Raw genomic sequence first — 27,401 nt, forward strand, 5'->3', positions numbered from 1 at the left:
AGCACCGATAAAGGAACTAGCAAGGGGTGTTGTACTTAGAGACATGCCCACAGCTGCACAGAGAGAAAAACTTCCGGTCCATTTGGATAAAAACTTGCACAAACATCCAGCTCACTCAGATAAGGGAACAAGGCCTGGCACAAAAATGCCTTTGTCCTTTGTATAGTCAGTGGGCTCCCAGAAAAAGTTTCTTCTCCTTTTGTGGGCATGGGCACAGTGGGCTCCAGTGGGTTCCAGTGGGCGCTCTACTTTCCTTTATTTGGACTGTAAGTCCGGCCTCTATGAATCATCACCTCAGCCCCTGATTGGTCCCAGGCCAAACTGAGTCACACATTCACCAAGACAGCCTGCAGACAAAGCACATTCCTTCCCCTTCCTAGTCCATAGAAACCCTGGACCCCAGTCCCACAGTGGATAACTCCCGTTCCGGACCCCCTCTCTGTTGGCAGAGAGCTTTCTCTTTTTGCTTATTAAACTTTTGCTCCAACCTCACCTTTGTGTCCATGCTCCTTAATCATCTTGGAGGTAGGACAAGAACTCTGGGCATTATCTCAGACAACAAAAGTCTGTTTCAATATCATACTATTTGTGGTCGACCATTTAAAATTTATTCTCTCAGCAATTTTCAAGTATACAATATAGTTACTAACTACAGTCGCTATGATGTACTATAGATCTCTTGAGCTTATTCTTCCTGCCTAACTGAAATTTTGTATTCTTTGTCCACCACCTCCTCAATCCCTTCCCTCCCTTCAGCATCTGGTAACCACCATTCTAATCTGATTCTATGAGTCTGACTTTGTTAGATTCCATATGTAAGATCATTCAGTACTTGTCTTTCTGTGCCTGGCTTATTTTACTTAACATAATCTCCCGCAGGTTCATCCATGTTGTTGCAAATGACAGAAATTTCCTTCTTTTTAAGGCTGAATAGTATTCCATTGTGTGTATATACCACATTTTCTTTTCTTTTCTTTCTTTTTTTTGTTTTTTTGAGATAGAGTCTCGCTCTGTCACCCAGGCTAGAGTGTTGCAAGCTCCACCTCCCAGGTTCACGCCATTCTCCTGCCTCAGCCTCCCTAGTAGCTGGGACTACAGGTGACTGCCACCACGCCCAGCTAATTTTTTTGTATTTTTCTAGTAGAGACAGGGTTTCACCATGTTAGCCAGGATGGTCTCGATCTCCTGACCTCGTGATCTGCTCGCCTCAGCCTCCCAAAGTGCTGAGATTACAGGCGTGAGCCACCGCGCCTGGCCTATATTTTCTTTATCCATTTATCCTTTGATGGACATTCCATATCAACTTTGGCTATTGTGAATAATGCTGCAATGAAAGTAAGAGTGCAGACATCTCTTCAACATACTGATTTTATATCCTTTGGATATATACCCAGCAGTACTATTGCTGGCACATACGGTAGTTCTATTTTTAATTTTTTTGAGTCACTTCCATACTGTGCTCTACAATGGCTATGCTAATTTACATTTCTACCAACAATGTTCAAGAGCTCCCCTTTTCCTACATCCTCACCAAAACTTGTTATCTTTTCTCTTTTTAATAATAGTCATTCTGATAAGTGTAAGGTGATATCTCATTGTGGTTTTAATTTGCATTTCCCTAATGATTAGTGACACTGAGCATTTTTTTTCATATACTTGCTGGTGACATGGATGTCTCTTTTTGAAAAATGTCTATTTGGGTACTTTGCCCAGTTTTCATTCAGGTTATTTGTTTTCTTACTATTGAGTCGAGTCCCTTATATATTTTGGATAGTAACTCCTTATTAGATATACGGTTTGGAAATATTTTCTTCCACTCTATAGGTTGTCTTTTCACTCTGCTGTTTCCTCTGCTATACAGATACAATGGATTTTTGTGTACTGATTTCCTAGCTTTGATTTATTTTGAGTTCCTAACCAACTTTGCTTTTCTGCGATAAACTCTATTAGGTCATGACGTAATTATCCTTTTAAAATACTGTTAGACATGATTTTCCAAACTTTTGTTTAGAATTTTTGAATCTATGTTCATGAAAGATAGTGACGTTCAATTTTCTTCACTTAGTGTCTTTATCAAGTTCTTTTAATGTGGGTAATAATCGTCTCTTTTCTAGAAGACTTGTGTTGAATTGGTATTCTTTCTTTCTTAAATATTTGGCAAAATTCAACAGTGAAATCATCTGGGATGGGAGTATTGGTGGAAAATTTTTAACTACAGATGCAATTTCTTTAGGAAATACAGGGGTATTCAAGTTATCTATTTCTTCTTAAGTGAGCTTTGGTAGTTTGTGTTTTTCAAATAAATTTTCCATTTCATCTAAAGTGTTGAATTGATAGGCATAAAGATGTTCACTGGCTGGGTGTGGTGGCTCACACCTGTAATCTCAGCACTTTGAGAGGCTGATGTGGGTGGATCACCTGAGGTCAGGAGGTCATTCTGGTTTGAAACCAGAATGGCTAACATGGTGAAACCCCGTCTCTGTTAAAAATACAAAACATTAGCTGGGCATGGTGGCGGGTGCCTGTAGTCCCAGATATTTGGGAGGCTGAGGTGGGAGCATTGCTTGAACCCGAGAGGTAGAGGTTGCAGTGAGCCAAGATCCCATTGCCTCCAGCCTGGGCAACAAGAGCGAAACTCTATCTAAAAAAAAAAAAAAAAAAAAAAAAGATTTTAATAATATGCCCTTGTTATCCTTTTAATACCTGTAGTATCTGTAGTTTTGTCAACCCTCTGAGCTACAACATTGGCAATTTTTTTTTGATCACTGTGACTAGAGATTTATCAATTTTATCTATTTTATCAAATCGCTAGCTTTTGGTTTCATTAATTTCCTATCTTCTTTTTGCTTTCCATTTCATTGATTTCCTCTTTAATCTTTACCATTTCTTTTTTTTTTTTTTTTTCCCCGCTTACTTTGGATTTAATTTGCTCTTCTTTCTCAAATTTTATAAAATAGAAGTTGAAGTCATGATTGAAATCTTTCTTTTTTCTCGTATTGGTATTTGTTTCATTATTTTTATCTAAGTAGTGCGTTAGTAGCATCACACTAAATCTGATACATTGTGTTTTCATTTTCATTCATTTCAAAATATTTTCTAATTTCTCTTTTGATTTTGGCTTTACTCACAGGTTATTTAGGATTGAATGCATAAGGAGGGTCATCCACCGATCCCTGGGATTCTCTGTGCAGTAACCTCCACTCCAGTATTCAGTCCTCCAAAATCAGGCTGTCTTGGTCTCCCTGGCCTTTCTGTTCCATTTTGTCAACTCAGACTGTCTGCTGTGTGTTACCTGATTTACCCCCTCCCTGTGCTGAAGTCTGGAAACTCAATGCAGTAAACTGAGACAATTACAGAGCTCCTCTTGCCTGTTTCCCATATCATAGGGATCATTGTCCTTGGTTGCCTGATATCCAGTGTCTTAAAAACCATTGTTTCCTATATTTTGTCTGTTTTTTTAAAGTTGTCTCAGGAAAGAGTAAATTTGGCCCCTGTTACGCCACCTAAGCCGGAAGAAGTCCAGTTTCGTTTTGCTTATATCATTATAAACCCATTTTTATATATTTTATTTCTTTTAATTCATTGCAGAATCTTCCTTTTCAGTGCTCAAAATATCCCAGCCTAAGTCAGTAGGAGCCATTTCACGTTGGCTTTTGGGTCCTTTGACATGTTCCTTCTAGTCTCTTTAGTGGCAAATGACATGCAGATCCCACAGTCTAAACACTGAAGGTAACTATATATTTGCATTTGCCGAACTTGTTTTTAAAAGTGGGAGAGAGAGCAAGATATACAGATTTATATTTATATAATAGGTACAATACAATGAAAAGAACACACTTGTGTTAGAGTAGACCCAATTCTGCCACATACAAGTCACTAATACTCTTAACTGTTAAATGTAGACCTCAAAAATTCTTATCTTTGCCTCCTAAATATAGACCTCTAAGTTTCCAAACAGTCCCATAAATCCGACTTTATCTTATCAACCTGTGTACATTCAGTCTGGTTATTCTGGACTCTCATTTACACAGTCACAGCAGCTCAGAAAGGCTTCTTATCCCAATATTGCTTGATATTAGCAGAATCTAAGTAATAATAGTGTGTTATCAGTAAATATTACAAAGTAAACAGGAATCCAGTCAAGCCTGAGGAAATCAAAATAAAATTAAATCCAAGGAACCACAAGAGGATGTCAATGTCCTTCCACCTATTCCCGATCCTCTGTTTTCTTGCCCTTGACTTAAAAATCTAAGATGTCACAAATCCCCAATCTTCCCTTCTAACCTACTAAATTAGACTTGATATTTCTTAGTTTCCATGAGAGCCCCTCACAGTCCCTTCTAGGCCAATGATTCCTAAATTCATAGATTATTCAAGGTGCAAGAAACTCCAGATCTGAACACAGATCATCTAATACAGGCACATAATTTCAAAGACAGGAAACTAAGGTACGGAGATTTTATGCTCCTTGCCTCTCTTAGCAAACTTAGAAAGCCAGAGATTTAGTGACATCATGTGTTAGAGAGATTTTCTAAATCATGTAAAAACATATTTAGGCTGATAACTCTCAATATTCTATATCTCACATCTTCTTGCTTATTTATTATGTACTATGATGACAAGGAAAATACAACTTTTTATGTGGTGTTTATATGATTACAAACATTTTTGTGAATGTCTTAGTAGCTGGTATGAAAACACTGCCAGAACACAAAAAAATAAAAAGCATTAATTTTATTAAAAACTGAGTCTACCCTTGGTTTTCAAGAGATAAACCAATTAAAATAGCTTTGCAGAACCGATGCATGTATAAAATGTCCTCTTTTGCCTTTACTTGAATCCAAAAAACTAAGCAACGTTCATTGCTTAGTTGTACACATCAGTTTTCTCATCAAAGAAAGGTTCTGTTGAAGAACAAAGATGTTCCTCAAAACTTTGTGTACTAACTCTAATATGAGTCCAATAGATTCTGATTGTTGATAGACCAAACCAGCAATCCTTGCCTATAATCTTCAGAAGAACCATCTCAGCAAATTGAGTTTTCCACTGCAGACATTTGCTATAGCTCTATTTTATCACAGAGAATAATTGTGATCTTTTAAGTACCAGTGTACCATAATTTTGGCCATCTCAAAATATTCTGGGAAGCACTTACTGATCTAATAAGTCTTGTTTTGTCTTTAATGAGTACAATTTCAAGTGATCATAAAAAGCCCACATATGGCCATCACAACACTTGTTGTGCACAATCTGTTCAACCAAAGGCATTTTTACTCTACACCATAAACAGCATTAGATGTGACTAGAAAAACATTCATCTACCAAGATGTTCAGGCCAAGGTTATAGGAAATGAATTAAAAATTATGGTTACATATGATCTTGTATGGTCTTGGTTACACTAAGATGTTCTGATAGAGCAATAATTGAGAATAACAGGCCTATCCTCTCCTCTAGCTTTAGGCTCTGATCCTCACAATAAAATTAAAGTTAATCAGTCCTTTAAGACATAGTATAACCACAGGCTCTCTTTCAGATACACTAGACTAGAATAGTGATTTGATTTCTTAAAATCAAACTTTGTACTAATTTTCTAGCAATTTAGATACTATGGCATCTGTTTTTTGTTTGTTTTTTGTTTTTGAGATGGAGTTGCACTCTGTCGCCCAGGCTGGAGTGCAGTGGCGCAATCTCGGCTCACTGCAACCTCCGCCTCCCAGGTTTAAGTAATTCTCCCATCTCAACCTCCCAAGTAGCTGGAATTACAGCCACCATGCCACTACACCCAGGTAATTTTTGTCTTTTAGTAGAGATGGAGTTTCATCACATTGGCCAGGCTGATCTTGAACCTCTGCCCTCAAGCGATCCAACTGTCCTGGCCTCCCAAAGTGCTAGGATTACAGGGGTGATCCACTGCGCCTGGCCCACATCTGTTTTAATATTAATAGCTAACATTTACTTAGCATTTACTGTGGTCTCTATTCTGAATCAAGTACCTTATATACATTACCTTATTTAATACCCTAAAAAATAATTTTCCCACTTAGCTAACTGATAGACCCAATAATCCAACCTGAGGTTATAATGGTACCCAGGGTCCTATTCACTGTATGACCCTACCATAGTCCTAGGTAACTCATATACATTTACTCTTTTCCTAGGGAGTAAAGAAAGACATTATTTCCCATTAAACTGTAAGCTCAAAGAGATCTGAAGACATCAAACCGAAAGAGACCTGGGATCTTACCTAGTTTTATTCATCATTGTGTTGCCAATACAGCAACTTTCTAATAGCTGTGAAATGAAGGAAGGTTGAAGGAAAAGTTGCTCAGCTATAAGTTGGAAAAGGTAAGACTCACATTCATTTTCCTAAGTACTATATGATAGAATTGAAATTCATATAGTAACAAATTTCAGATAACACATAGGTAAATTTTATAGTAGCCAGTTTTTCCATTACACAGATGTAAGAATTGGTTTCTAATTATTTTAAAGCTCTGGAAAGCAGCAGAGATGACACATCAGTAAGAGATTACTAAAGAACTGGCAGTTTGATCATTTCTAAAAATATGAAATTTCATATAATTGTTATATTAGTGAACTCTCTGAGCCACAATGTAAATTTTTGTCATATATTGACCTCTCTTTTCACCTTACATATTCAGCTTGATCATATGCACTGACCATATTCACTTTTTAAAGTCAAATACTCATAGGATCTAGTGATATATGAGCACTTAAAATTCAATCAAAATATCTTCTAAGCACAATACATTAACATTTAAATGATTCTGGTCATATATATTTCTTTGATATATATTTCATAGCCATTAGCAATGAAAAAGTAAAAAGCTTCTTGTTTAAATGAGTATTCCATTTCAGAAAGGATAAGTTTGGTATTGCTTTCCTCAACTCATTTTAACTTTTATCAAACACTAGTAGACTTCCATAATGGTCTGACTATCCCTTATTCAAGTAAATTTAACGATTTAGGGCTCATCACCTGTATTATACTCAAAAATACCAAGGAAAAGCAGCCATACTACCTACCTTGGTTAGGTGAATGACTCCTTTAGAAGTGACTGAACAACCCATGAAGCCTACATATTGAAGCTCAGGACAGTGTTCAGCAAATGCTTTCACCGACTGATCTGTCACCTAGGGAAAAGACATTGATGAAGTTATTCAAGGTGATAGTCCAGTGAACTCAAGGATTTGGCTCCTGAAAATCCCTTGGCCCCACCTTTCATCATTACTATTTCCTGCCCTGTTAGATTGTTTGAATCAGCATACAAACATGCTATAATATTCCTGTATTTTAAAAGTCGTCTCTTGACCCTACATCCACTTCTCATCATCCCATGTTTTTATACTTCTTCAGAGATGTTGACACTGGCTACCTCCACTTCTTTACCTTCTCTCCTCTCTCTGTGTGTATACACACACACACACATTTGTTTGGTTGGTTTTTGGGTTTTTTGCTTTGTTTTGTTTTGTTTTGACAGAGACTCACTGTGTTGCCCAGGATGGAGTGCAGTGGCACAATCTCAACTCACTGCAACCTCCGCTTCCCAGGTTCAACTGATTCTCCTACCTCAGCCTCCCCAGTAGCTGGGATTACAGGCCTGCATCACCACACCCAGGTAGTTTTTTTGTTTGTTTGTTTGTTTGTGGGGTTTTTTTGTATTTTTAGTGGAGACGGCATTTCACCATGTTGGCCAGACTGGTCTCAAACTCCTGACCTTAAGTGGTCCAGCCTCCTTGGCATCCCAAAGCACTGGAATTACAGGGGTAAGCAATCACATCCAACCAATATATATATTTTTATTGACATTTAATTCACATACCATAAAATTCACCCTTTCAAAGAGTACAGTTCAGTATATTTGCAAGGTTATGCACCATTACCGATATCTAATTCCAAAACATGTTCACCACCCCGCAAAGACCCCATGCCCATTAACGGTCATTCCCCTATTTCCCACTGCCTCCAAGCCTGGCAATCTGAATTTTCCTATTCTGAACACTTCATATAAAAAGAACTACACAATCTGTGACCATTTGTGACTGGCTTCTTTCACTAAGCATAATGTTTTCAAGGTTCATCCATGTCATAATGTGTCGGAATTTCCTTACTTTTCAAGGCTGAAAAATATTCCATTGTATGGATATACTACATTTTTGTGGGTTGAATTATGTCTCCTTAAGATTCATATTTTGAAATCTTAAACCTCAGTACCTCAGAATATGATCTTATTTGGAAATAGGGCAGCTATAGTTGAAAATAGTTAAGTTAGGATGAAGTTGTACTGGAGTGGAGTGGGCTCCCAATTCAACATAACTGGTGAAGCAGACATGCACACACAGGGAGAATGCCATGTGACGACTAGAGTTATGCTGCACAAGCCAAGGCACACCTGATTGCCAAAAAGACTGCCAGAAGTTAGGCAAGAGGCCTGGAACAGATCCTTTCCGAGCACTTTAGAAGAAACATGGCCCTGCCAACACTTTGATCTTGGACTTCCAGGCTCTAGAACTGTGACACCATAAATTTCTATTGTTTAAGCCACTCAGTGTGTGGTACTTTGTTCTAACAGCCCTAGCAAGCTAATATACACATTTTCCACTCTCTCTTGATTTCACAGTAATCAAGTTTTTGTCCCTCTCATTCACTGTCACCATCCTATCAATTAAATGGTCAATCTGAATTATCCCAGCATTTCAGCAGCATCTGACACAACTGATGATTCTTCTGGAAACAATTCATTCATTTGCTTCCTGTATCAACTATCATGGCTTTCCTCCTTCCTTCCTGTTGGCTGTTGGTCACTTGATTGAGTCTACCTCTCATCTTAGTCCTCAGCTCATTATTTCTCTTTTCCGTCTTACTTCATTCCCTAGGTGATCAGATCTAATTGCAGAGCTCCGAAATAACTCTCCTAGTCCCTCTCTGTATCTCACCACACTTTGATTTTCTTTGTAACACTTATCACTACTGATCACATTACACACTTACTCACATATTGGTTTGTCAGTCTTCCCCTCTCAAAATAACTCATCCCTCCCTCTCCCTTAGATAACCAACCATTCTGATTTGCCTCAGACAGTTTCAGTCTTAGCACTGAAAAGTCTTATGACCCTGAAAACCACTTAGTTCCCCATTGGCACCTAGAATAATCCCTGGCACTTAGTAGAAAATATTGAAATAAATAAATGCATTTTCTCCTTCTTTTCATGTACTCCATCATACCTTTTACTTCTCCTTTATTTTATTTTTAGACAAAGAGTATATTTGTATCATTTTAATATATTGATTTTTTAAATGTCATTGTACTAGTGGCTTTATTTTCTGATATAGTTCATGTGTCTTATGAAGTCTTTTTTTAAAGAAGTGGGAGGAGGCACATTTTTACACCAGTGACTCAGCTTTGATTTGTACCATGGTTAATTTTCTGTATCAACTTGACTATGCCATGGGGTGCCCAAATACTTGCTTAAACATTCTAGGTATTCCTGTGAGAGAGTTTCTGAATGATATTAACAGCCGAATCAGTAGACTGAGTAAAGCAGATTACCTTCTTCAATGGACAGAAACTTTATCTAGTCTGTCAAAGGCCTGAATAGAACAAAAAGTCAGTGTAAGGGAGAATTGGTGCTCTCTCTGCCTGACTGTCTTCCAAGCAGGAGATCAGTCTTCTCCTGCCTTTGATTCAGACATGCACTGGAACTTTCACCATTGGCTCTCCCAGTTCTCAGGTCTTCAAACTTGGGCTGAAATTTATACCATCAGTTTTGGTACTTCTCAGGCCTTCAGACTTGGACTGAGACTATACCACTGGCTCTCCTGGGACTCTAGACTGCCAAATGGAAATCTTGGAACTTCTCAGTCTCCATAATCATGTAAGCCAATTCCTTACAATAATATCTAGAAAGATATATAGACAGACATACAGACAATCTCCTAATGGTTCTGTTTCTGTGGAGAATCATGACTAATAACTTGAATATTACAATCCCAAGTTTTATTATATGAAAAACTTAGAGCTGAAAGGAGTGGGGCCCAAGGAACTGTATTTTCAACAAGCCTCCAAGTGACTCTTAAGCATGTGAAAACTTGAGGCCCCAGTGCTTCAAAGAAGTTAACACTGACAGTGTTTTGTATTTCTAAGTAGCCCTGCTTTAAATGAATGGCAGAATAAAATTCCTCTTTTATCTCCCCCACCTCCAAAAAATTTCCATTTATAAAATTATCTTCCTGTAATTGTGCTTAAATTTTATTCATGGTTTCCCAAAGATGTAGCTTATAAAAGAAAGTCCAAATATTCTCCATCATATGCTTAATTTCAGATTCACTTTCTTCACAGTCAAGAGGAAACTGATAAATTTAACATCTTTGTTAGTTTTTCAAACAATAGCAATCTACATCTCTTTGGCATTAGCTTTTAGTATGGGTGGCTCTTTTTGTATCTTCCTTATCTATGCTTTTTTCTTTGGAAAAAAGAGGTATGTGAGTAGCATTAATGCTAAAACAATCATAAGAACATTTTCCTAAAATAATGAAACCAACAGCATCTATGGTACATGTGATAAAAGATTAATTCTCCCCTCAAAAGTAAAGTGTGCTTAAGCATATTAAGACAAAGGGTGCCATTGATAAATTAAAAATAGGCTTTTCTGACACTTAGCATTCAAAAGGCATTATGTTAACAAAGAATTTTTAAGACACTCAAATTGCTGGAAGCTTCAATGAAACTCAATCACTATTAAAAACAAAAAGGGGTAACAGAGGTTAACTACATGGTCAGTTGGTTAAACATCCTGCTTAATTTCAGTCTAACATTCAGTTTTTCCTATATCCTTCTTCGAGAAGAGAGGAACTCAGATAAGGATTAAGCACACTAGAAAATTCAGGTCCAAGAGGCCAGAGCATTCAGAGAGAAAAAGTGGGGTTTAAAAATGTGCTTCTTGGGTCTTTCTCTTTCAGCTCAAGCAATCAGAATAAGACAGCTCAGAGGAGCCTCTAACATCAACAGATCCCTGGAAAGCAAGACAAGAGTGTGTCAAGAGGATGCAGAAACACTCTTAGTAGGCTTGGGTATGTTTTACGAGACTAACAAAGGGGTCTTGAAGATTTGGGTGGCATCCAGCTCCACTCCCCAAGGATAGAAGATCAGTTAGGGACTTACGGCAGAAGGTCTGGCAGAAACAGACTATAGACTACAGGAAGCAGGTACTGGTGGGTGTCAGCTTCTCTGGGACCCTGGAGCCTCACTGTCTAGCTTCAAATCCCAAATGGACTACTTACTAGCTATATGATTTTGAACAAGTCATTTCTCCTCTCTATACACTTTGATCATTCTATAATACGGAGAAAATTACAGTACCTACCTCACAAGGTAAAATGTAAGGGTAAAATAAGATAATGCATGTGAAATATTTTGAACAATGCATGGCACATTTAATTGTTCAATACATTTTAGCTATTACCATAATCACTCCAGGTTTCCCTTTCTTCTGTATTCCAATTCTTAGCCAGGACTAAAGGGTTGAAATGTGTAAGAGAATATTCAGAAAGATCGTATTTAAAGCATTCTAGTTTCTTCTCCTGGTTATCACAAGAGATCCTGATCATAATTTGGGGGTTTTCAATTACAACCTAAACTATGGGATGGCTGTAAGGGAGACATAGGTCAAAGTCTTTTACTGATTCCCTATGGTAGAAAGAATCCCATTTTGTCAAGGCTCTTAACTGAGTTGCACATAAGTATCACCAAAGAAGATTTCTAATTTTATTTGTTGGGTACAACTCTGCATCAATTTTATTTTAAAAGCTCCCCAGGAGATTCTAATGAACAAATTCTAATGCCTTCCATTCAAAGTGTGGTTCTCATATCAGCAGCATTGACATCACTTTGGAGCTTGTTAAAAACACAAAATCTGTAGATTGCTTTTAGCAGTATCATCATTTTCACAATATTAATTCTACTCATCTATGAGCATGGGATGTGCTTCCATTTAACACCCATTAAAATACCACCATCATTCTTCACAAAACTAGAAAAAACAATCCTAAAATTCATATGCCATCAAAAAAAAGAGCACACATAGCCAAAGCAAGACTAACCAAAACCAAAAACAAAAACAAAAAACAAATCCAGGGGCATCACATCACAAGTTCAAACTATACTGTAAGACCACAGTCACCAAAACAGCATGGTACTGGTATAAAAATAGGCACATAGACTAATGGAACAGAATAGAGAACACAGAAATAAACTCAAACACTTACAGACAACTGATCTTAGACAAAGCCAACAAAAACATAAAGTGAGAAAAGGACACCCTGTTCAATAAATGGTGCTGGGATAATTGGCAAGCCACTTGTAGGAGAATGAAACTGGATCCTCATCTCTCACCTCATACAAAAATCAACTTAAGATGGATCAAGGATTTAAACCTAAGACCTGAAACTATAAAAATTCTAGAAGACAACATCAGAAAAATCTTTACACTGGCTTAGGCAAAGACTTCATGACCAAGAACCCAAAAGCAAACGCAACAAAAACAAAGATAAATATGTAGTGCTTAATTAAATTAAAGAGCTTCTGCACAGCAAAAGGAAGAGTCAGCAGAATAAACAGACAACCCAAACAGTGGGAGAAAATCTTCACAATCTATGCATCTGACAAAGGACTAATATCCAGAATCTAGAAGCAACTCAAACAAATCAACAAGAAAAAAACATACAATCCCATAAAAAAGTGGGCTAAGGTTATGAATAGAAGATTCTCAAAAGAAGATATTCAAATGGCCAATAAATATATGAAAAAAATGTTTAACATCACTAATGATCAGGGAAATGTAAATCAAAACCACAATGCGATACCACCTTAGTCCTTCAAGAATGGCCATAATAAAAAAAACAAAAAGTAATAGATGTTGGCGTGGATGTGGTTAAAAGGCAACACTTCTACACTGCTGGTAGGAATGTAAACTAGTAAAACCACTATGGAAAACAGTGTGGAGATTCCTTTAAAAGCAGAATTACCATTTGATCCAGCAATCCCACTACTTGGTATCTACCCAGAGGAAAAGAAATCATTATATGAAAAAGATACTTGCACACGCATGTTTATGGCAACACAATTCACAACTGCAAAAATATGAAACCAGCCCAAATGCCTATCAATCAACAAGTGGATAAAGACATTGTGGTATATATACACAACAGAATATTACTCAGCCATAAAAATGAATGAATGAATGGTATTCACAGTAACCTGGATGGGACTGGAGACTATTATTCTAAGTGAGGTAACTCAGGAATGGAAAACCGAACATCATATGTTCTCACTCATAAGTGGGAGCTAAGCTATGAGGATGCAAAGGCATAAGAATGATGCAATGGACTTTGGGGACTCAGAGGAAAAGGTAGGAGCTGGGTAAGGGATAAAATACTACAAATTGGGTTCAGTGTATACTGCTCAGGTGATGGGTGCACCACGATCTCACAAATCATCACTAAAGAACCCATTCATATAACTAAATACCACTAGTTCCCCAGAAACCTAAGGCAATAATTTTAAAACAAATAATAACAAAAAAAGCTAAATCTAAAGGCATAAGAACTTTACAGTGGACTTTGGGGGAAGGGTGGGAGGGGGCGAAGGATAAAAGATTACAAATAGGGTACAGTGTATACTGCTCAGGTGATAGGTGCACCAAAATCTCACAAATCGCTGTTAAAGAACTTACAAATGTAACCAAATACCACCTGTACCCCAATAACTTAATGCAAAATTTAAAAAAAAAAAAAAGCAAAATAGTAGGCACTGACACAGACCTATTGAATCTTAATCAGCATTTTAGCAAAATCCTAGGGTGATTCTTATATACCTTAAAGTTTGAGAAATACTCTTCAAGTACCAGAACCATGCTACTTTGGTTACTGTAGCCTTGTAGTATAGTTTGAAGTCAGGTAGCGTGATGCCTCCAGCTTTGTTCTTTTGGCTTAGGATTATCTTGTCAATGCAGGCTCTTTTTTTGGTTCCATATGATCTTTAAAGTAGTTTTTTCCAACTCTGTGAAGAAAGTCATTGGTAGCTTAATAGGGATGACATTGAATCTATAAATTACCTTGGGCAGTATGGCCATTTTCACAATATTGATACTTCCTATCCATGAGTATGAAATGTTTTTCTATTTGTTTGTGTCCTGTTATTTCCTTGAACAGTGGTTTGTAGTCCTCCTTGAACAGGTCCTTCACATCCCTTGTAAGTTGGATTCCTAGGTATTTTATTCTCTTTGAAGCAATTGTGAATGGGAGTTCACTCATGATTTGGCTCTCTGTTTGTCTGTTATTGGTGTATAAGAATGCTTGTGATTTTTGCACATTGATTTTGTATGCTGAGACTTTGATGAAGTTGCTTATCAGCTGAAGGACATTTTGGGCTGAGATAATTGGGTTTTCTAAATATACAATCATGTCATCTGCAAACAGGGACAATTTGACTTCCTCTTTTCCTAATTGAATACCCTTTATTTCTTTCTCCTGCCTGACTGCCCTGGACAGAACTTCCAACACTATATTGAATAGAAGTGGTGACAGAGGGCATCCCTGTCTTGTGCCAGTTTTCAAAGGGAATGCTTCCAGTTTTTGCCCATTCAGTATGATATTGGCTGTGGATTTGTCATAAATAGCTCTTACTATTTTGAGATACATTCCATCAGAACCGAATTTATTGAGAGTTTTTAGCATGAAGGGCTGCTGAATTTTGTCAAAGCCTTTTCTGCATATATTGAGATAATCATGTGGTTTTGTCTTTGGTTTTGTTGATATGCTGGATTACGTTTATTCCCTCAGAAATAATACCGCACATCTCCAGTCATCTGATCTTTGACAAACCTGAGAAAAACAAGAAATGGGGAAAGGATTCCCTATTTAATAAATGGTGCTGGGAAAATTGGCTAGCCATACGTAGAAAGCTGAAACTGGATCCCTTCCTTACACCTTATACAAAAATTAATTCAAGATGGATTAGAGACTTAAATATTAATCCTAAAACCATAAAAACCCTAGAAGAAAACCTAGGTAATACCATTCAGGACATAGGCATGGGCAAGGACTTCATGTCTAAAACACCAAAAGCAACGGCAACAAAAGCCAAAACTGACAAATGGGATCTAATTAAACTAAAGAGCTTCTGCACAGCAAAAGAAACTACCATCAGAGTGAACAGGAAACCTACAGAATGGGAGAAAATTTTTGCAATCTACTCATCTGACAAAGGGCTAATATCCAGAGCCTACAAAGAACTCAAACAAATTTACAAGAAAAAAACAAACAACCCCAGCAAAAAGTGGGCAAAGGATATTTACAGAAACTTCTCAAAAGAAGACATTTATGCAGCCAACAGACACATGAAAAAATGTTCATCACTCGCCATCAGGAAATGCAAATCAAAACCACAATGAGATATCATCTCACACCAGTTAGAATGGCGATCATTAAAAAGTCAGGAAATAACAGGTGCTGGAGAGGATGTGGAGAAATAGGAACACTTTTACACTGTTGCTGGGAGTGTAAACTAGTTCAACCATTGTAGAAGACAGTATGGCGATTCCTCAAGGATCTAGAACTAGAAATACCATTTGATCCAGCCATCCCATGACTGGGTATATACCCAAAGGATTATAAATCATGCTGCTATAAAGACACATGCACACGTATGTTTACTGTGGCACTATTCACAATAGCAAAGACTTGGAATCAACCCAAATGTCCATCAATGACAGACTAGATTAAGAAAATATGGCACATATACACCATGGAATACTATGTAGCCATAAAAAAGGGGAAGTTCATGTCCTTTGTAGGGCCATGGATGCAGCTGGAAACCATCATTCTCAGCAAACTATCACAAGAACAGAAAACCAAACACCGCATGTTCTCACTCATAGGTGGGAATTGATCAATAAGAACACTTGGACACAGGAAGGGGAACATCACACACTGGGGCGGTTGTGGGGTGGGGGGAGGGGGGAGGGATAGCATTAGGAGATATACCTAATGTAAATGACAAGTTAATGGGTGCAGCACACCAACATGGCACATGTATACATATGTAACAAACCTGCACGTTGTGCACATATACCCTAGAACTTAAAGTATAATAATTTTAAAAATACTATTCAAGTGATAAAGAACTACATCATCTTCTTGGGGTGAGATGAAGCAAAAACTAAATGCCTGTGTCATAATCCAAGCACTATGCATAATTTTTTAAACAGCTTTACTGAGGTACAATTTATATACCATAAAATCCATCCATTTTGAGTATAATTCATCAAGTTTTAATAAGTTTATACAGTTATATAATCATCACCACATCCAGTTTTGAACACTTTCATCACACCACCCGAAAAATTCCCTCTATATTCTATGCTCATATACAGTTAATCACAGCTCTCACCCACAGGCAACTACTGATCTGCTTCCTATCTCTATACTTTTACCTTTTCTGGAAACTTCATATAAATAGAATTGTGTCATAAGTAGTCTTTCGTCTCTAGCTTCTTTCATTAATGTAATGTTTTTGAGGTTTATCCATGTTAGTACATGTATCAGTAGTTGTGGAAGTGGCACCACTCACCATTAGTGATGATGAGGCACCACTGTAGTGATCCACTAGCAAAATTTGTGCTTCCTGTTCCCATGACCTTACATTCTGCTGGCCTAGAGATATTAGTTCCAGAAGGAACGCTGCCACCAGGAGACACAACAATGATTCCATTAAACAGAAAGTTAAAATTGCCACCTGTTCACTTTGGGCTCCTCCTACCTTTAAGACAACAGGCTAAGAAAGGAGTTACAGTGTCGGTTGGGGTGACTGACAAGACTATCAAGATGAAATCAGTTTACTACTCCATAAAGGAGACAGGAACACAGGAGATCCATACAGGATACAGGAATGCATGGAATACAGGAGATTCATTAGGGCTTCTCTTAGTATTACCATGCCCTGTGATTAAGATCAATGGGAAACTACCACAGCCCAATCCAGGTAGAACTACAAATGGTCCAGACTCCACAGCGATGAAGGTTTGGTTCACTCTACCAGGAAAAAAAACTACAGCGTGCTGAGGTGCTTGTTGAAAGCAAAGGGAATATAGAATAGGTAGTAGAAGAAGGTAGTCATCAATCCCAGCTGCGACCACGTGACCAGCAACAGAAACAAGGACTGTAACTGTCATGAGTATTTCCTCCTTCTTTTGTTAAAAACATGTTTGTGAATGTATACACTTGTACTAAGAAAATATCTTCATTTTATTTCCTTTTCCTTCATCATGTGACATAAGATTTATTGACTTCACATCAGCATTTAAGTATTGTTAACTTTATGTGATAGTATTTGGGTTGGGGATTGTTGCATTTTCAGTTGTACAAAGGGTAGTTGCATTACGTTAGACATAATTATGACCTTATTATTGTCTTTATTTGAAGATTATGTATGATCTCAGGAGACGTGTATGGGTTCAAGTTGGCAAGGGGTGGAATTGTGATGATTAATACTGAGTGTCAACTTGATTGAATTGATGGATACAAAGTATTTATCCTGGGTGTGTTTTGGAGGGTGTTGGCAAAGGAGATTAACATTTGAGTCAGTGGGCTGGGGAAGGCAGACCCACCCTTACTCTGATGGGCACCATCTAATCAGCGGCCAGCGAATATAAAGCAGGCAGAAAAACGTGAAGAGGCAAAACAGGACTACCGTCCCAGAGTACATCTTTCTCCCATACTGGATGCTACCTACCCTCAAACATCAGACTCCAAGTTCTTCAGTTTTGAGTCTCAGACTGGCTCTCCTTGCTCCTCAGCTTGCAGACAGTCTATTGTGGGACCTTGTGATTGTGTAAGTTAATACTTAATAAACCCCTATATATGTAAAATTATAAAATATATTTTAATTAATATATTTTAATATATATTCATACTTTTATTATAAATATAAAATAAATAATATATATATACTATTAGTTCTGTCCCTCTAGGGATCGCTAATACAGCAGTTTATTCATTTTATTACTGAGTAGAATTCCACTGTATGGAGACACTATATCTTGTGTACCTATTTACCAGTTGATAAATATTTGAACTGTATCCAATTTGGGGCTTTGACAAATAATGCTGCTGTGATCATTCACACATAAGTACTGTATGGATATATATTTTCATTTTTCTTGAGTAAATATCTAGGAGTAGAACTGGTGAGTCACACAAATGTATGTTTAATTTTTCACCCATTTTAAAAATTAGGTCATTTGTCTTATTAAGTTGCAGGAGTTCTTTACATATTCTGAATAAACACCCTTATCAGATATTTGTTTCACAATTGTTTTCTTGCACTCTATGCCTTGTCTTTAATTTTCTTAATGGTGTTCTTAGCTCTGACATTTAGGTCTATGATGTTCTCAGAGTTCATCTTTGTCTATGGTGTGAAATAAAGGTAAATGTTCATCTTTTGCATATGTATATCCAATTTTGCCAGCACCATTTGTTGAAAAGACTATACACTATAGAGGAATTTTAAAGCTCCTGCCTGGAACACCTTGAAGAATCATATATACTCACAGGCTATGGGAAAACCAGGTCATAGGTGAGAATTAGTATGCAGACAGAAATGTGACTCAGGACTTGGAAAGAAGCATCAGAAAATTAGGGAAGAATGAGATCAGTTTGCAAAGCAGATTTTGATCTTTCAGTCAGTCAATGCTGTGACAGAGACAAAGAGAAAGATAAACCCTCAGATTCAACATGATTCACACGGCAGAGGTAAAGAATGATCTTCTCCTTAAGTTGGCATTCTAAAAGCCAAGCTACACTTTCATAACTGCATGAAACGGAAGTAGTGTTTAGTGTTACACCATGAAAAGCATTGGTGATAAGGAATGTCTGTTGTACTAGAGTCAAAAGGACCATTAAAGGCCTGCATAACATCAACACACATCAAGAGCCTAGTAAAGCTTCAGTTTAGAAATCTTAAGCTTCTAAACCTAAGGCAAATGAAAACCAGAGACCCAGGGTGCAAAAGGGAAAAGGACAATGTTGGTTCTCATAAGCTCTTGAGGGTTGCACTCAATCAGAAATCTTTTGAGGGTGGATTCCTGTGAGATCAAATGTAGGGACAAAAAAGAAGCCCCTGCAGGAGGCTGAAATAATAGGATTAGAAAAATGCAGAGTTGGGGGACAACAGCGACTGTGGCAGAAATGGCCATATATAACTAAGAAACTCTTGGCTAGCAGAAGGATAAAGAGATGACAGGCAGTACAGGGTCACCAATTTTGCTTGGAGAGTTATTGTTTATAAATGTGATTTGGGACTGTGGATTACTCTACTTCTAAACCTGGAGATTGAGTCTCTAGATGGCTCACACTCAGCAAAGGTTTAGGGTACTAGTTGCCACAGGGTTGAAGAGAGAATAGACAATAAAAATAGCTACATTTACTAAGGCCTTAACGTGTACCCAGCTAAGTCCTCTCTATCCATCATCTGAGAGCCTCATAATAGTATTGAGAGGCATAATTATCCCCACTTCATAGACTGACTTCCTCCTCCAAATCAAACCACTAGCAGGTGGCAAAACTGGGTTTTAAACATTGGCCTTTTATGCTTTAAAACCTATGCTTTGTATGTTATACCAATTAGGATATGATTCCTTTCATGGAACTAATCTCACTCAAATACAAGAGCAAATCCAAGGCCTTCCTTTAACCTCCAGAGAAGGAGAGTGGCAGATATCAAGGCACAATGGGTCTACTTTCTAGGGAATTTTCTGAGAGAAGTGTTACCACTTGATTGCTGTTTTCATCTCCTGCAGATAGAATCGGTATGGTACTGATGTTATGAGTCTTGTATATCCTGAGAAATGATCCAAAAGATGGAAGCATAGTACAGGGTTAGGGGAATCTAATTCAGAGGTATGGAAGAAGCTGCATTAGTGGTAGTAAATTATAAAACCATAAAAGTAGTAACTGGAATCCAAGGAAGCAATTTTATCTAGAAAGGATTAAAATTAACAAAGAAAAAAAAAGGACAGGGAAAGCTTTTCTATAAATTTCAAGATTCTAAATAAAGAGATGCAACGTTGTCTTATTTTAAGAATTGAAGTTTTCTTGGACTATAGGAAGACAGATCTATCTTTATCAGAATAAGATTGATTCAATGAGAGAATTTTGTAATGTGTGCTGAAAGATATTTTGGGAATAATTGCTAGCATATCTGGGATGAAAAGGAATTCGGTATACTAATTCTAAAAAGGTGGAACAATCTTTGGACATTTTCATACTGCCAGCATTATAGAGTTATTCTGTGTAATCCTACATGCATGTACCAAACAATATAACAGTATTTCTTGACCTTAATTAGAAACTAAAAAATTTTCCTAGGTTTCACCCCAGACTACTAATTCGGATCCTGAAAACATACACTTCTAATCCTTCTCTTAATCCAGAAAGTCTCATGACTAAATCTAGTAATGATGGCTAACTGGACCCATCATTATACTAGTACTGTAGATGGCCTGGAATATACACTGTGGTTATCTCTTTGCCCATTTCTACTGCCCCCACCATGGCCAAAGATATGTCATTCTTTTCCCAGATATTTGGAATAACCTACACAATGGACCTCCTTCTGCCATTCTTGATGCCACCAATCTATTTTCCACTTATCAAGCCAGAGTGATCTTTTAAGAAGCACAAATCATCAGATCATGTCAGTCTGCTATTCAAAATCCTTCAGTGGTACTCTGAAAATAAAATCCAAACTCCTTTTATAACCTATAAGGCCCTGCATGATATGATCCTATCTCATCTAACTCATTTCATCCCACTATCCCCTCTCCTTGATCACTTTGTGATGATTTCTCCATTTATCCTGTTCACTACTCTATCCCTAGAGGTTGGTACAGTGTCCCATATAGCTCCAGAAATTAAAATGAATGAATGAAGCACCGTTCTGATGCATGCCAATGGCTTGCTGGTTCAATACTAGAGGTTGGTACAGTGTCCCATGTAGCTCCAGAAATTAAAATGAATGAATGAAGCACTGTTCTGATGCATGCCAATGGCTTGCTGGTTCAATACTAAAGAAATATATTTTTTGATGCCAAGAAAAACAGAACTACTGATTTTATTGGTTCCATGTGACACACAGAAGTAGTGGCTAAGAATTAGATAAATGGCTTCACAAAGCTAAGGAGAGAATTTTCAAAAAAATCAATAGCAATACTTTACTTCTTCAATATGTCTGAAGTGAACTGAAAAACCAGTGTGGGATTAGCTGGGAATAGTGGCACATGCCTATAGTCCCAGCTACTTGGGATGCTGAGGCAGTAGAATCACTTGAGCCCAGAGGTCGAGGCTGCAGTGAGCTAGGATCATACTGCTGCACTCCAGCCTGGGTGACAGAGTGAGACCCTGTCTCTTAAAAAAAACGAACAGGCCAGGCAGGGTGGCTCACGTCTGTAATCCTAGCACTTTGGGAGGCCAAGGCAGGCAGATCATTTGAGGTCAGGAGTTTGAAACCAAACTGGCCAAGATGATGAAACCCCATCTCTACTAAAAATACAAAAACTTAGCTGGGTGTAGTGGCAGACTCCTGTAATCCCAGCTACTGGGGAGGCTGAGGCAGGAGAATCACTTGATCCTGGGAAGTAGAGGTTGCAGTAAGCAGAGATCATGCCACTGCACGCCAGCCTGGGTGACAGAGCGACACTCTATCTCAAACAAACAAAACACAAAACAAACAAATAAAAACAAAAAGCAAACAAACAAATTCAATGACAATGTGGAAGAATTTACCAGGGGTGAACAACTAATCTTACTTGAGACCTCAGGACCAATTCAAGACCTTCTTTCCACCCTCAATGGAAAACAGCAAAACAGAGACCCACAGCATAGCAAGGCTAATTTCTGGGTCATTTTCCAGGAGAAATACCAATAGCTGATTAATTTTTTCATCTCTTGCAGGCCGAGTGGTCAGTAGGCTCATAAGGTACCCTCATCTTCTGAAGGCAAAATAAAGCCAGCATAAAGTAATCTCCTCAAACTAGGCTCTGCTTTGACTAAGCTTATGGAGGAAGGGGAAATTATTTCCACATGTTCCAGCTCAGTGAGATTTACCAGTCTAGAAGAGTCATATAGATTCTGGGTAGGAGCCTTAGGATAGTTTGGTTGTCTGACTATCCCCTCTGCCACGTAGTGGGTGGTAAGAAAAGACAGCAATGGTGGGCATCGGGACAGGTTACTGGTTTAGGGAAGCATAAGAGAATTTACTCCAATCCTGGACAGCTATCCCAGTCCACTGAGTCAAAACTATCTTTGAAATAATAAAGTCACATTTATAGTGTGTCTAATGAAGACTTTATTTCACTTAGGTATACTCAGTCTCCTAAATCCCTTTAATTCAACAAATATACAAGTACCTACTATATGCACAACACTTCATGTTAAGTGCTGATGCTGTATGAAGATGAGGTACAGTCTCTGCCTTCAAGAGCAGAGGTAATAGGCTGAGATGTGAACAGGCCTAGCTCCTACAACTACCAGTGAAATCTCTGGGAATATTTTAATCTGTAGATTGCATCCCAGTTCAGTTTCCCAAGGACTTCTGACTAGATCCAAAAGCAAGTTTGAAGAGAGAACAAGATTATGGGAGGCCGAATGCCAGCAGAATGGTTGCGACTTTATACGGAAGGAGTCTATTTTATTAGTAATATACAAACACATGAGCTTAATGGACTTTAATATCCCCTTGAGTTCCAACAGATTGCAGGTCCATGACGGATGAAGTCATTCATTAAGGGCTTTAAGGGCAGGGTAATAAAGAGAAAGCTGCACTTCAAAGTCCAGCAGGTATACGCAAGACCAACTAAAGGGATATTTTGGACTCAAGGAGGCTGGCCAGGAGGCTATGGATGCAACAAGCCCCATGTACCCAGAAGATGATAGCATACAACACCCCAGGGCACCTTAGTTAGGCCTAGCCACATGCCAATATCAGTAAACATCCATATCTGATGCTCTACAGAGTACATGAAGTACTGTGATGACAGAAATACCAAATGAAAGAAATTTATTTAAATTCCCAATAAATATAAATTATACTTATTAGAAGCCTTAAAAATGGAATGCAAGAAAATTTTTCCCTTTGTTTACTCAACTCTTCAAAACCCATGTGAAAATTATTTTTTATCTTTAACTTCCTTTGCTTTCATGTATTTATATCTTTTACAGGGTAGAGTATATACACCTACTATTAACGCACCAGGAAGCCTTCTTATTTGAAACAGAATACAAAAACAGAGAACACATTGGCACTTGTCACATAAAAGGAAACAGCTAAATATGGTGACAGAATACTTGGTATGGATTCACTTTACAAATCATTTCAGTAAGACTCATCACTGTGCTCTTCATTTAGTAAAAACTTCATATCTAGTAAATTTTTAAAAGACACCTAAAAGCAGATTATTTAAAGTACTTTTCTTTTAAACCACAGTCAGACAACAATATTTACTGAGTACGTGTTATGTACTAAGTACTTTGCTATATAGAATGATTAAGAAAGGCAGACTACCTTCTTTGAGCTTACAATCTAGTAAGAAGGGCACAAGGGGGGCGGAGCAAGATGGCCCAATAGGAACAGCTTCAGTCTCCATCTCCCAGCGCGAGCGACACAGAAGACAGGTGATTTCTGCATTTTCAACTGAGGTACTGGGGTCATCTCACTCGGGAGTGCCGGACAATCCGTGCGGGTCAGCTGCTGCAGCCCGACCAGCGAGAGCTGAAGCAGGGCGAGGCATCGCCTCACCTGGGAAGCGCAAGGGGGAAGGGAGTCCCTTTTCCTAGCCAGGGGAACTGAGACACACAACACCTGGAAAATCGGGTAACTCCCACCCCAATACTGCGCTATAACACCGGCACACCGGAGAATATATCCCACACCTGGCCGGGAGGGTCCCACGCCCACGGAGCCTCCCTCCTTGCTAACACAGCAGTCTGCGGCAATCTAACCACAAGGCAGCAGCGAGGCTGGGGGAGGGGCGCCCGCCATCGCTGAGGCTTAAGTAGGTAAATAAAGCCGCTGGGAAGCTGGAACTGGGTGGAGCTCACAGCAGCTCAAGGAAACCTGCCTGTCTCTGTAGACTCCGCCTCTGGGGACAGGGCTCAGCTAAAGGTGCAGAAGCCTGTGCAAACGCGAACGACTCTGTCTGACAGCTTTGAAGAGAGCAGTGGATCTCCCAACATGGAGGTTGAGATCTGAGAAGGGGCAGTCTGCCTGCTCAAGTGGGTTCCTGACCCCTGAGTAGCCTAACTGGGAGACATCTCCCACTAGGGGCAGTCTGACACACCACACCTCACAGGGTGGAGTACACCCCTGAGAGGAAGCTTCCAAAGCAAGAATCAGACAGGTGCACTCGCTGTTCAGCAATATTCTGTCTTCTGCAACCTCTGCTGCTGATACCCAGGCAAACAGGGTCTGGAGTGGACCTCAAGCAATCTCCAACAGACCTATAGCTGAGGGTCCTGACTGTCAGAAGGAAAACTATCAAACAGGAAGGTCACCTATACCAAAACCCCATCAGTACATCACCATCATCAAAGACCAGAGCCAGATAAAACCACAAAGATGGGGAAGAAGCAGGGCAGAAAAGCTGGAAATTCAAAAACTAAGAGCGCATCTCCTCCTGCAAAGGAGCACAGCCCATCGCCAGCAACGGATCAAAGCTGGTCAGAGAATGATTTTGATGAGATGAGAGAAGAAGGCTTCAGTCCATCAAACCTCTCAGAGCTAAAGGAGGAATTACGTACCCAGCGCAAAGAAACTAAAAATCTTGAAAAAAGAGTGGAAGAATTGACAGCTAGACTCATTAATGCAGAGAAGGTCATAAACGAAATGACAGAGATAAAACCATGACACGAGAAATACGTGACAAATGCACAAGCTTCAGTAACCGACTCGATCAACTGGAAGAAAGAGTATCAGCGATGGAGGATCAAATGAATGAAATGAAGCGAGAAGAGAAACCAAAAGAAAAAAGAAGAAAAAGAAATGAACAAAGCCTGCAAGAAGTATGGGATTATGTCAAAAGACCAAATCTACGTCTGATTGGGGTGCCTGAAAGTGAGGGGGAAAATGGAACCAAATTGGAAAACACTCAACAGGATATCATCCAGGAGAACTTCCCCAACCTAGCAGGGCAGGCCAACATTCAAATTCAGGAAATACAGAGAATGCCACAAAGATACTCCTCCAGAAGAGCAACTCCAAGACACATAATTGCCAGATTCACCAAAGTTGAAATGAAGGAAAAAATCTTAAGGGCAGCCAGAGAGAAAGGTCGGGTTACCCACAAACGGAAGCCCATCAGACTGACAGCAGATCTCTCAGCAGAAACTCTACAAGCCAGAAGAGAGTGGGGGCCAATATTCAACGTTCTTAAAGAAAAGATTTTTAAACCCAGAATTTCATATCCAGCCAAACTAAGTTTCATAAGTGAAGGAGAAATAAAATTCTTTACAGATAAGCAAATGCTTAGAGATTTTGTCACCACCAGGCCTGCCTTACAAGAGACCCTGAAGGAAGCCCTAAACATGGAAAGGAACAACAGGTACCAGCCATTGCAAAAACATGCCAAAATGTAAAGACCATCGAGGCTAGGAAGAAACTGCATCAACTAATGAGCAAAATAACCAGTTAATATCACAATGGCAGGATCAAGTTCACACATAACAATATTAACCTTAAATGTAAATGGACTAAATGCTCCAATTAAAAGACACAGACTGGCTAACTGGATAAAGAGTCAAGACCCATCAGTTGCTGTCTTCAGGAGACCCATCTCACATGCAGAGACATACATAGGCTCAAAATAAAGGGACGGAGGAAGATCTACCAAGCAAATGGAGAACCAAAAAAAGCAGGGGTTGCAATCCTAGTCTCTGATAAAACAGATTTTAAACCATCAAAGATCAAAAGAGACAAAGAAGGTCATTACATAATGGTAAAGGGATCATTAAACAGGAAGAGCTAACTATCCTAAATATATATGCACCCAATACAGGAGCACCCAGATTCATAAAGCAAGTCCTTAGAGACTTACAAAGAGACTTAGACTCCCATACAATAATAATGGGAGACTTCAACACTCCACTGTCAACATTAGACAGATCATCGAGACAGAAAGTTAACAAGGATATCCAGGAATTGAACTCATCTCTGCACCAAGCAGACCTAATAGACATCTATAGAACTCTCCACCCCAAGTCAACAGAATATACATTCTTCTCAGCACATCGCACTTATTCCAAAATTGACCACATAATTGGAAGTAAAGCACTCCTCAGCAAATGTAAAAGAACAGAAATTATAACAAACTGTCTCTCAGACCACAGTGCAATCAAACTAGAACTCAGGACTAAGAAACTCAATCAAAACCGCTCAACTACATGGAAACTGAACAACCTGCTCCTGAATGACTACTGGGTACATAACGAAATGAAAGCAGAAATAAAGATGTTCTTTGAAACCAATGAGAACAAAGATACAACATACCAGAATCTCTGGGACACATTTAAAGCAGTGTGTAGAGGGAAATTTATAGCACTAAGTGCCCACAAGAGAAAGCAGGAAAGATCTAAAATTGACACTCTAACATCACAATTAAAAGAACTAGAGAGGCAAGAGCAAACACATTCAAAAGCTAGCAGAAGGCAAGAAATAACTAAGATCAGAGCAGAACTGAAGGAGATAGAGACACAAAAAACCCTCCAAAAAATCAATGAATCCAGGAGTTGGTTTTTTGAAAAGATCAACAAAATTGACAGACCGCTAGCAAGGCTAATAAAGAAGAAAAGAGAGAGGAATCAAATAGACGCAATAAAAAATGATAAAGGGGATATCACCACCGACCCCACAGAAATACAAACTACCATCAGAGAATACTATAAACACCTCTACGCAAATCAACTAGAAAATCTAGAAGAAATGGATAATTTCCTGGACACTTACACTCTCCCAAGACTAAACCAGGAAGAAGTTGAATCCCTGAATAGACCAATAGCAGGCTCTGAAATTGAGGCAACAATTAATAGCCTACTCACCAAAAAAAGCCCAGGACCAGATGGATTCACAGCTGAATTCTACCAGAGGTACAAGGAGGAGCTGATACCATTCCTTCTGAAACTATTCCAATCAATAGAAAAAGAGGGAATCCTCCCTAACTCATTTTATGAGGCCAACATCATCCTGATACCAAAGCCTGGCAGAGACACAACAAAAAAAGAGAATTTTAGACCAATCTCCCTGATGAACATCGATGCAAAAATCCTCAATAAAAT

General features: G+C 38.6%; 1 protein-coding gene across 4 annotated transcripts in view; it reads right to left on the reverse strand.

Moving 5' to 3' along the window:
* Positions 1 to 27,401, reverse strand: part of FBXL17 (F-box and leucine rich repeat protein 17) — a 529,799-nt gene that overhangs the window by 360,487 nt on the left and 141,911 nt on the right. For all 4 annotated transcript variants that reach the window (XM_023212253.3, XM_023212254.2, XM_031935438.1 and 1 more), the window contains one exon: positions 7,049 to 7,156. In XM_023212253.3, the coding sequence (XP_023068021.3) occupies positions 7,049 to 7,156 (108 nt within the window). The remainder of the gene's footprint in view (positions 1 to 7,048; positions 7,157 to 27,401) is intronic.

Source organism: Piliocolobus tephrosceles, chromosome 4, assembly GCF_002776525.5.
Source record: "Piliocolobus tephrosceles isolate RC106 chromosome 4, ASM277652v3, whole genome shotgun sequence".
NCBI classification, from domain to species: Eukaryota; Metazoa; Chordata; class Mammalia; order Primates; family Cercopithecidae; genus Piliocolobus; species Piliocolobus tephrosceles.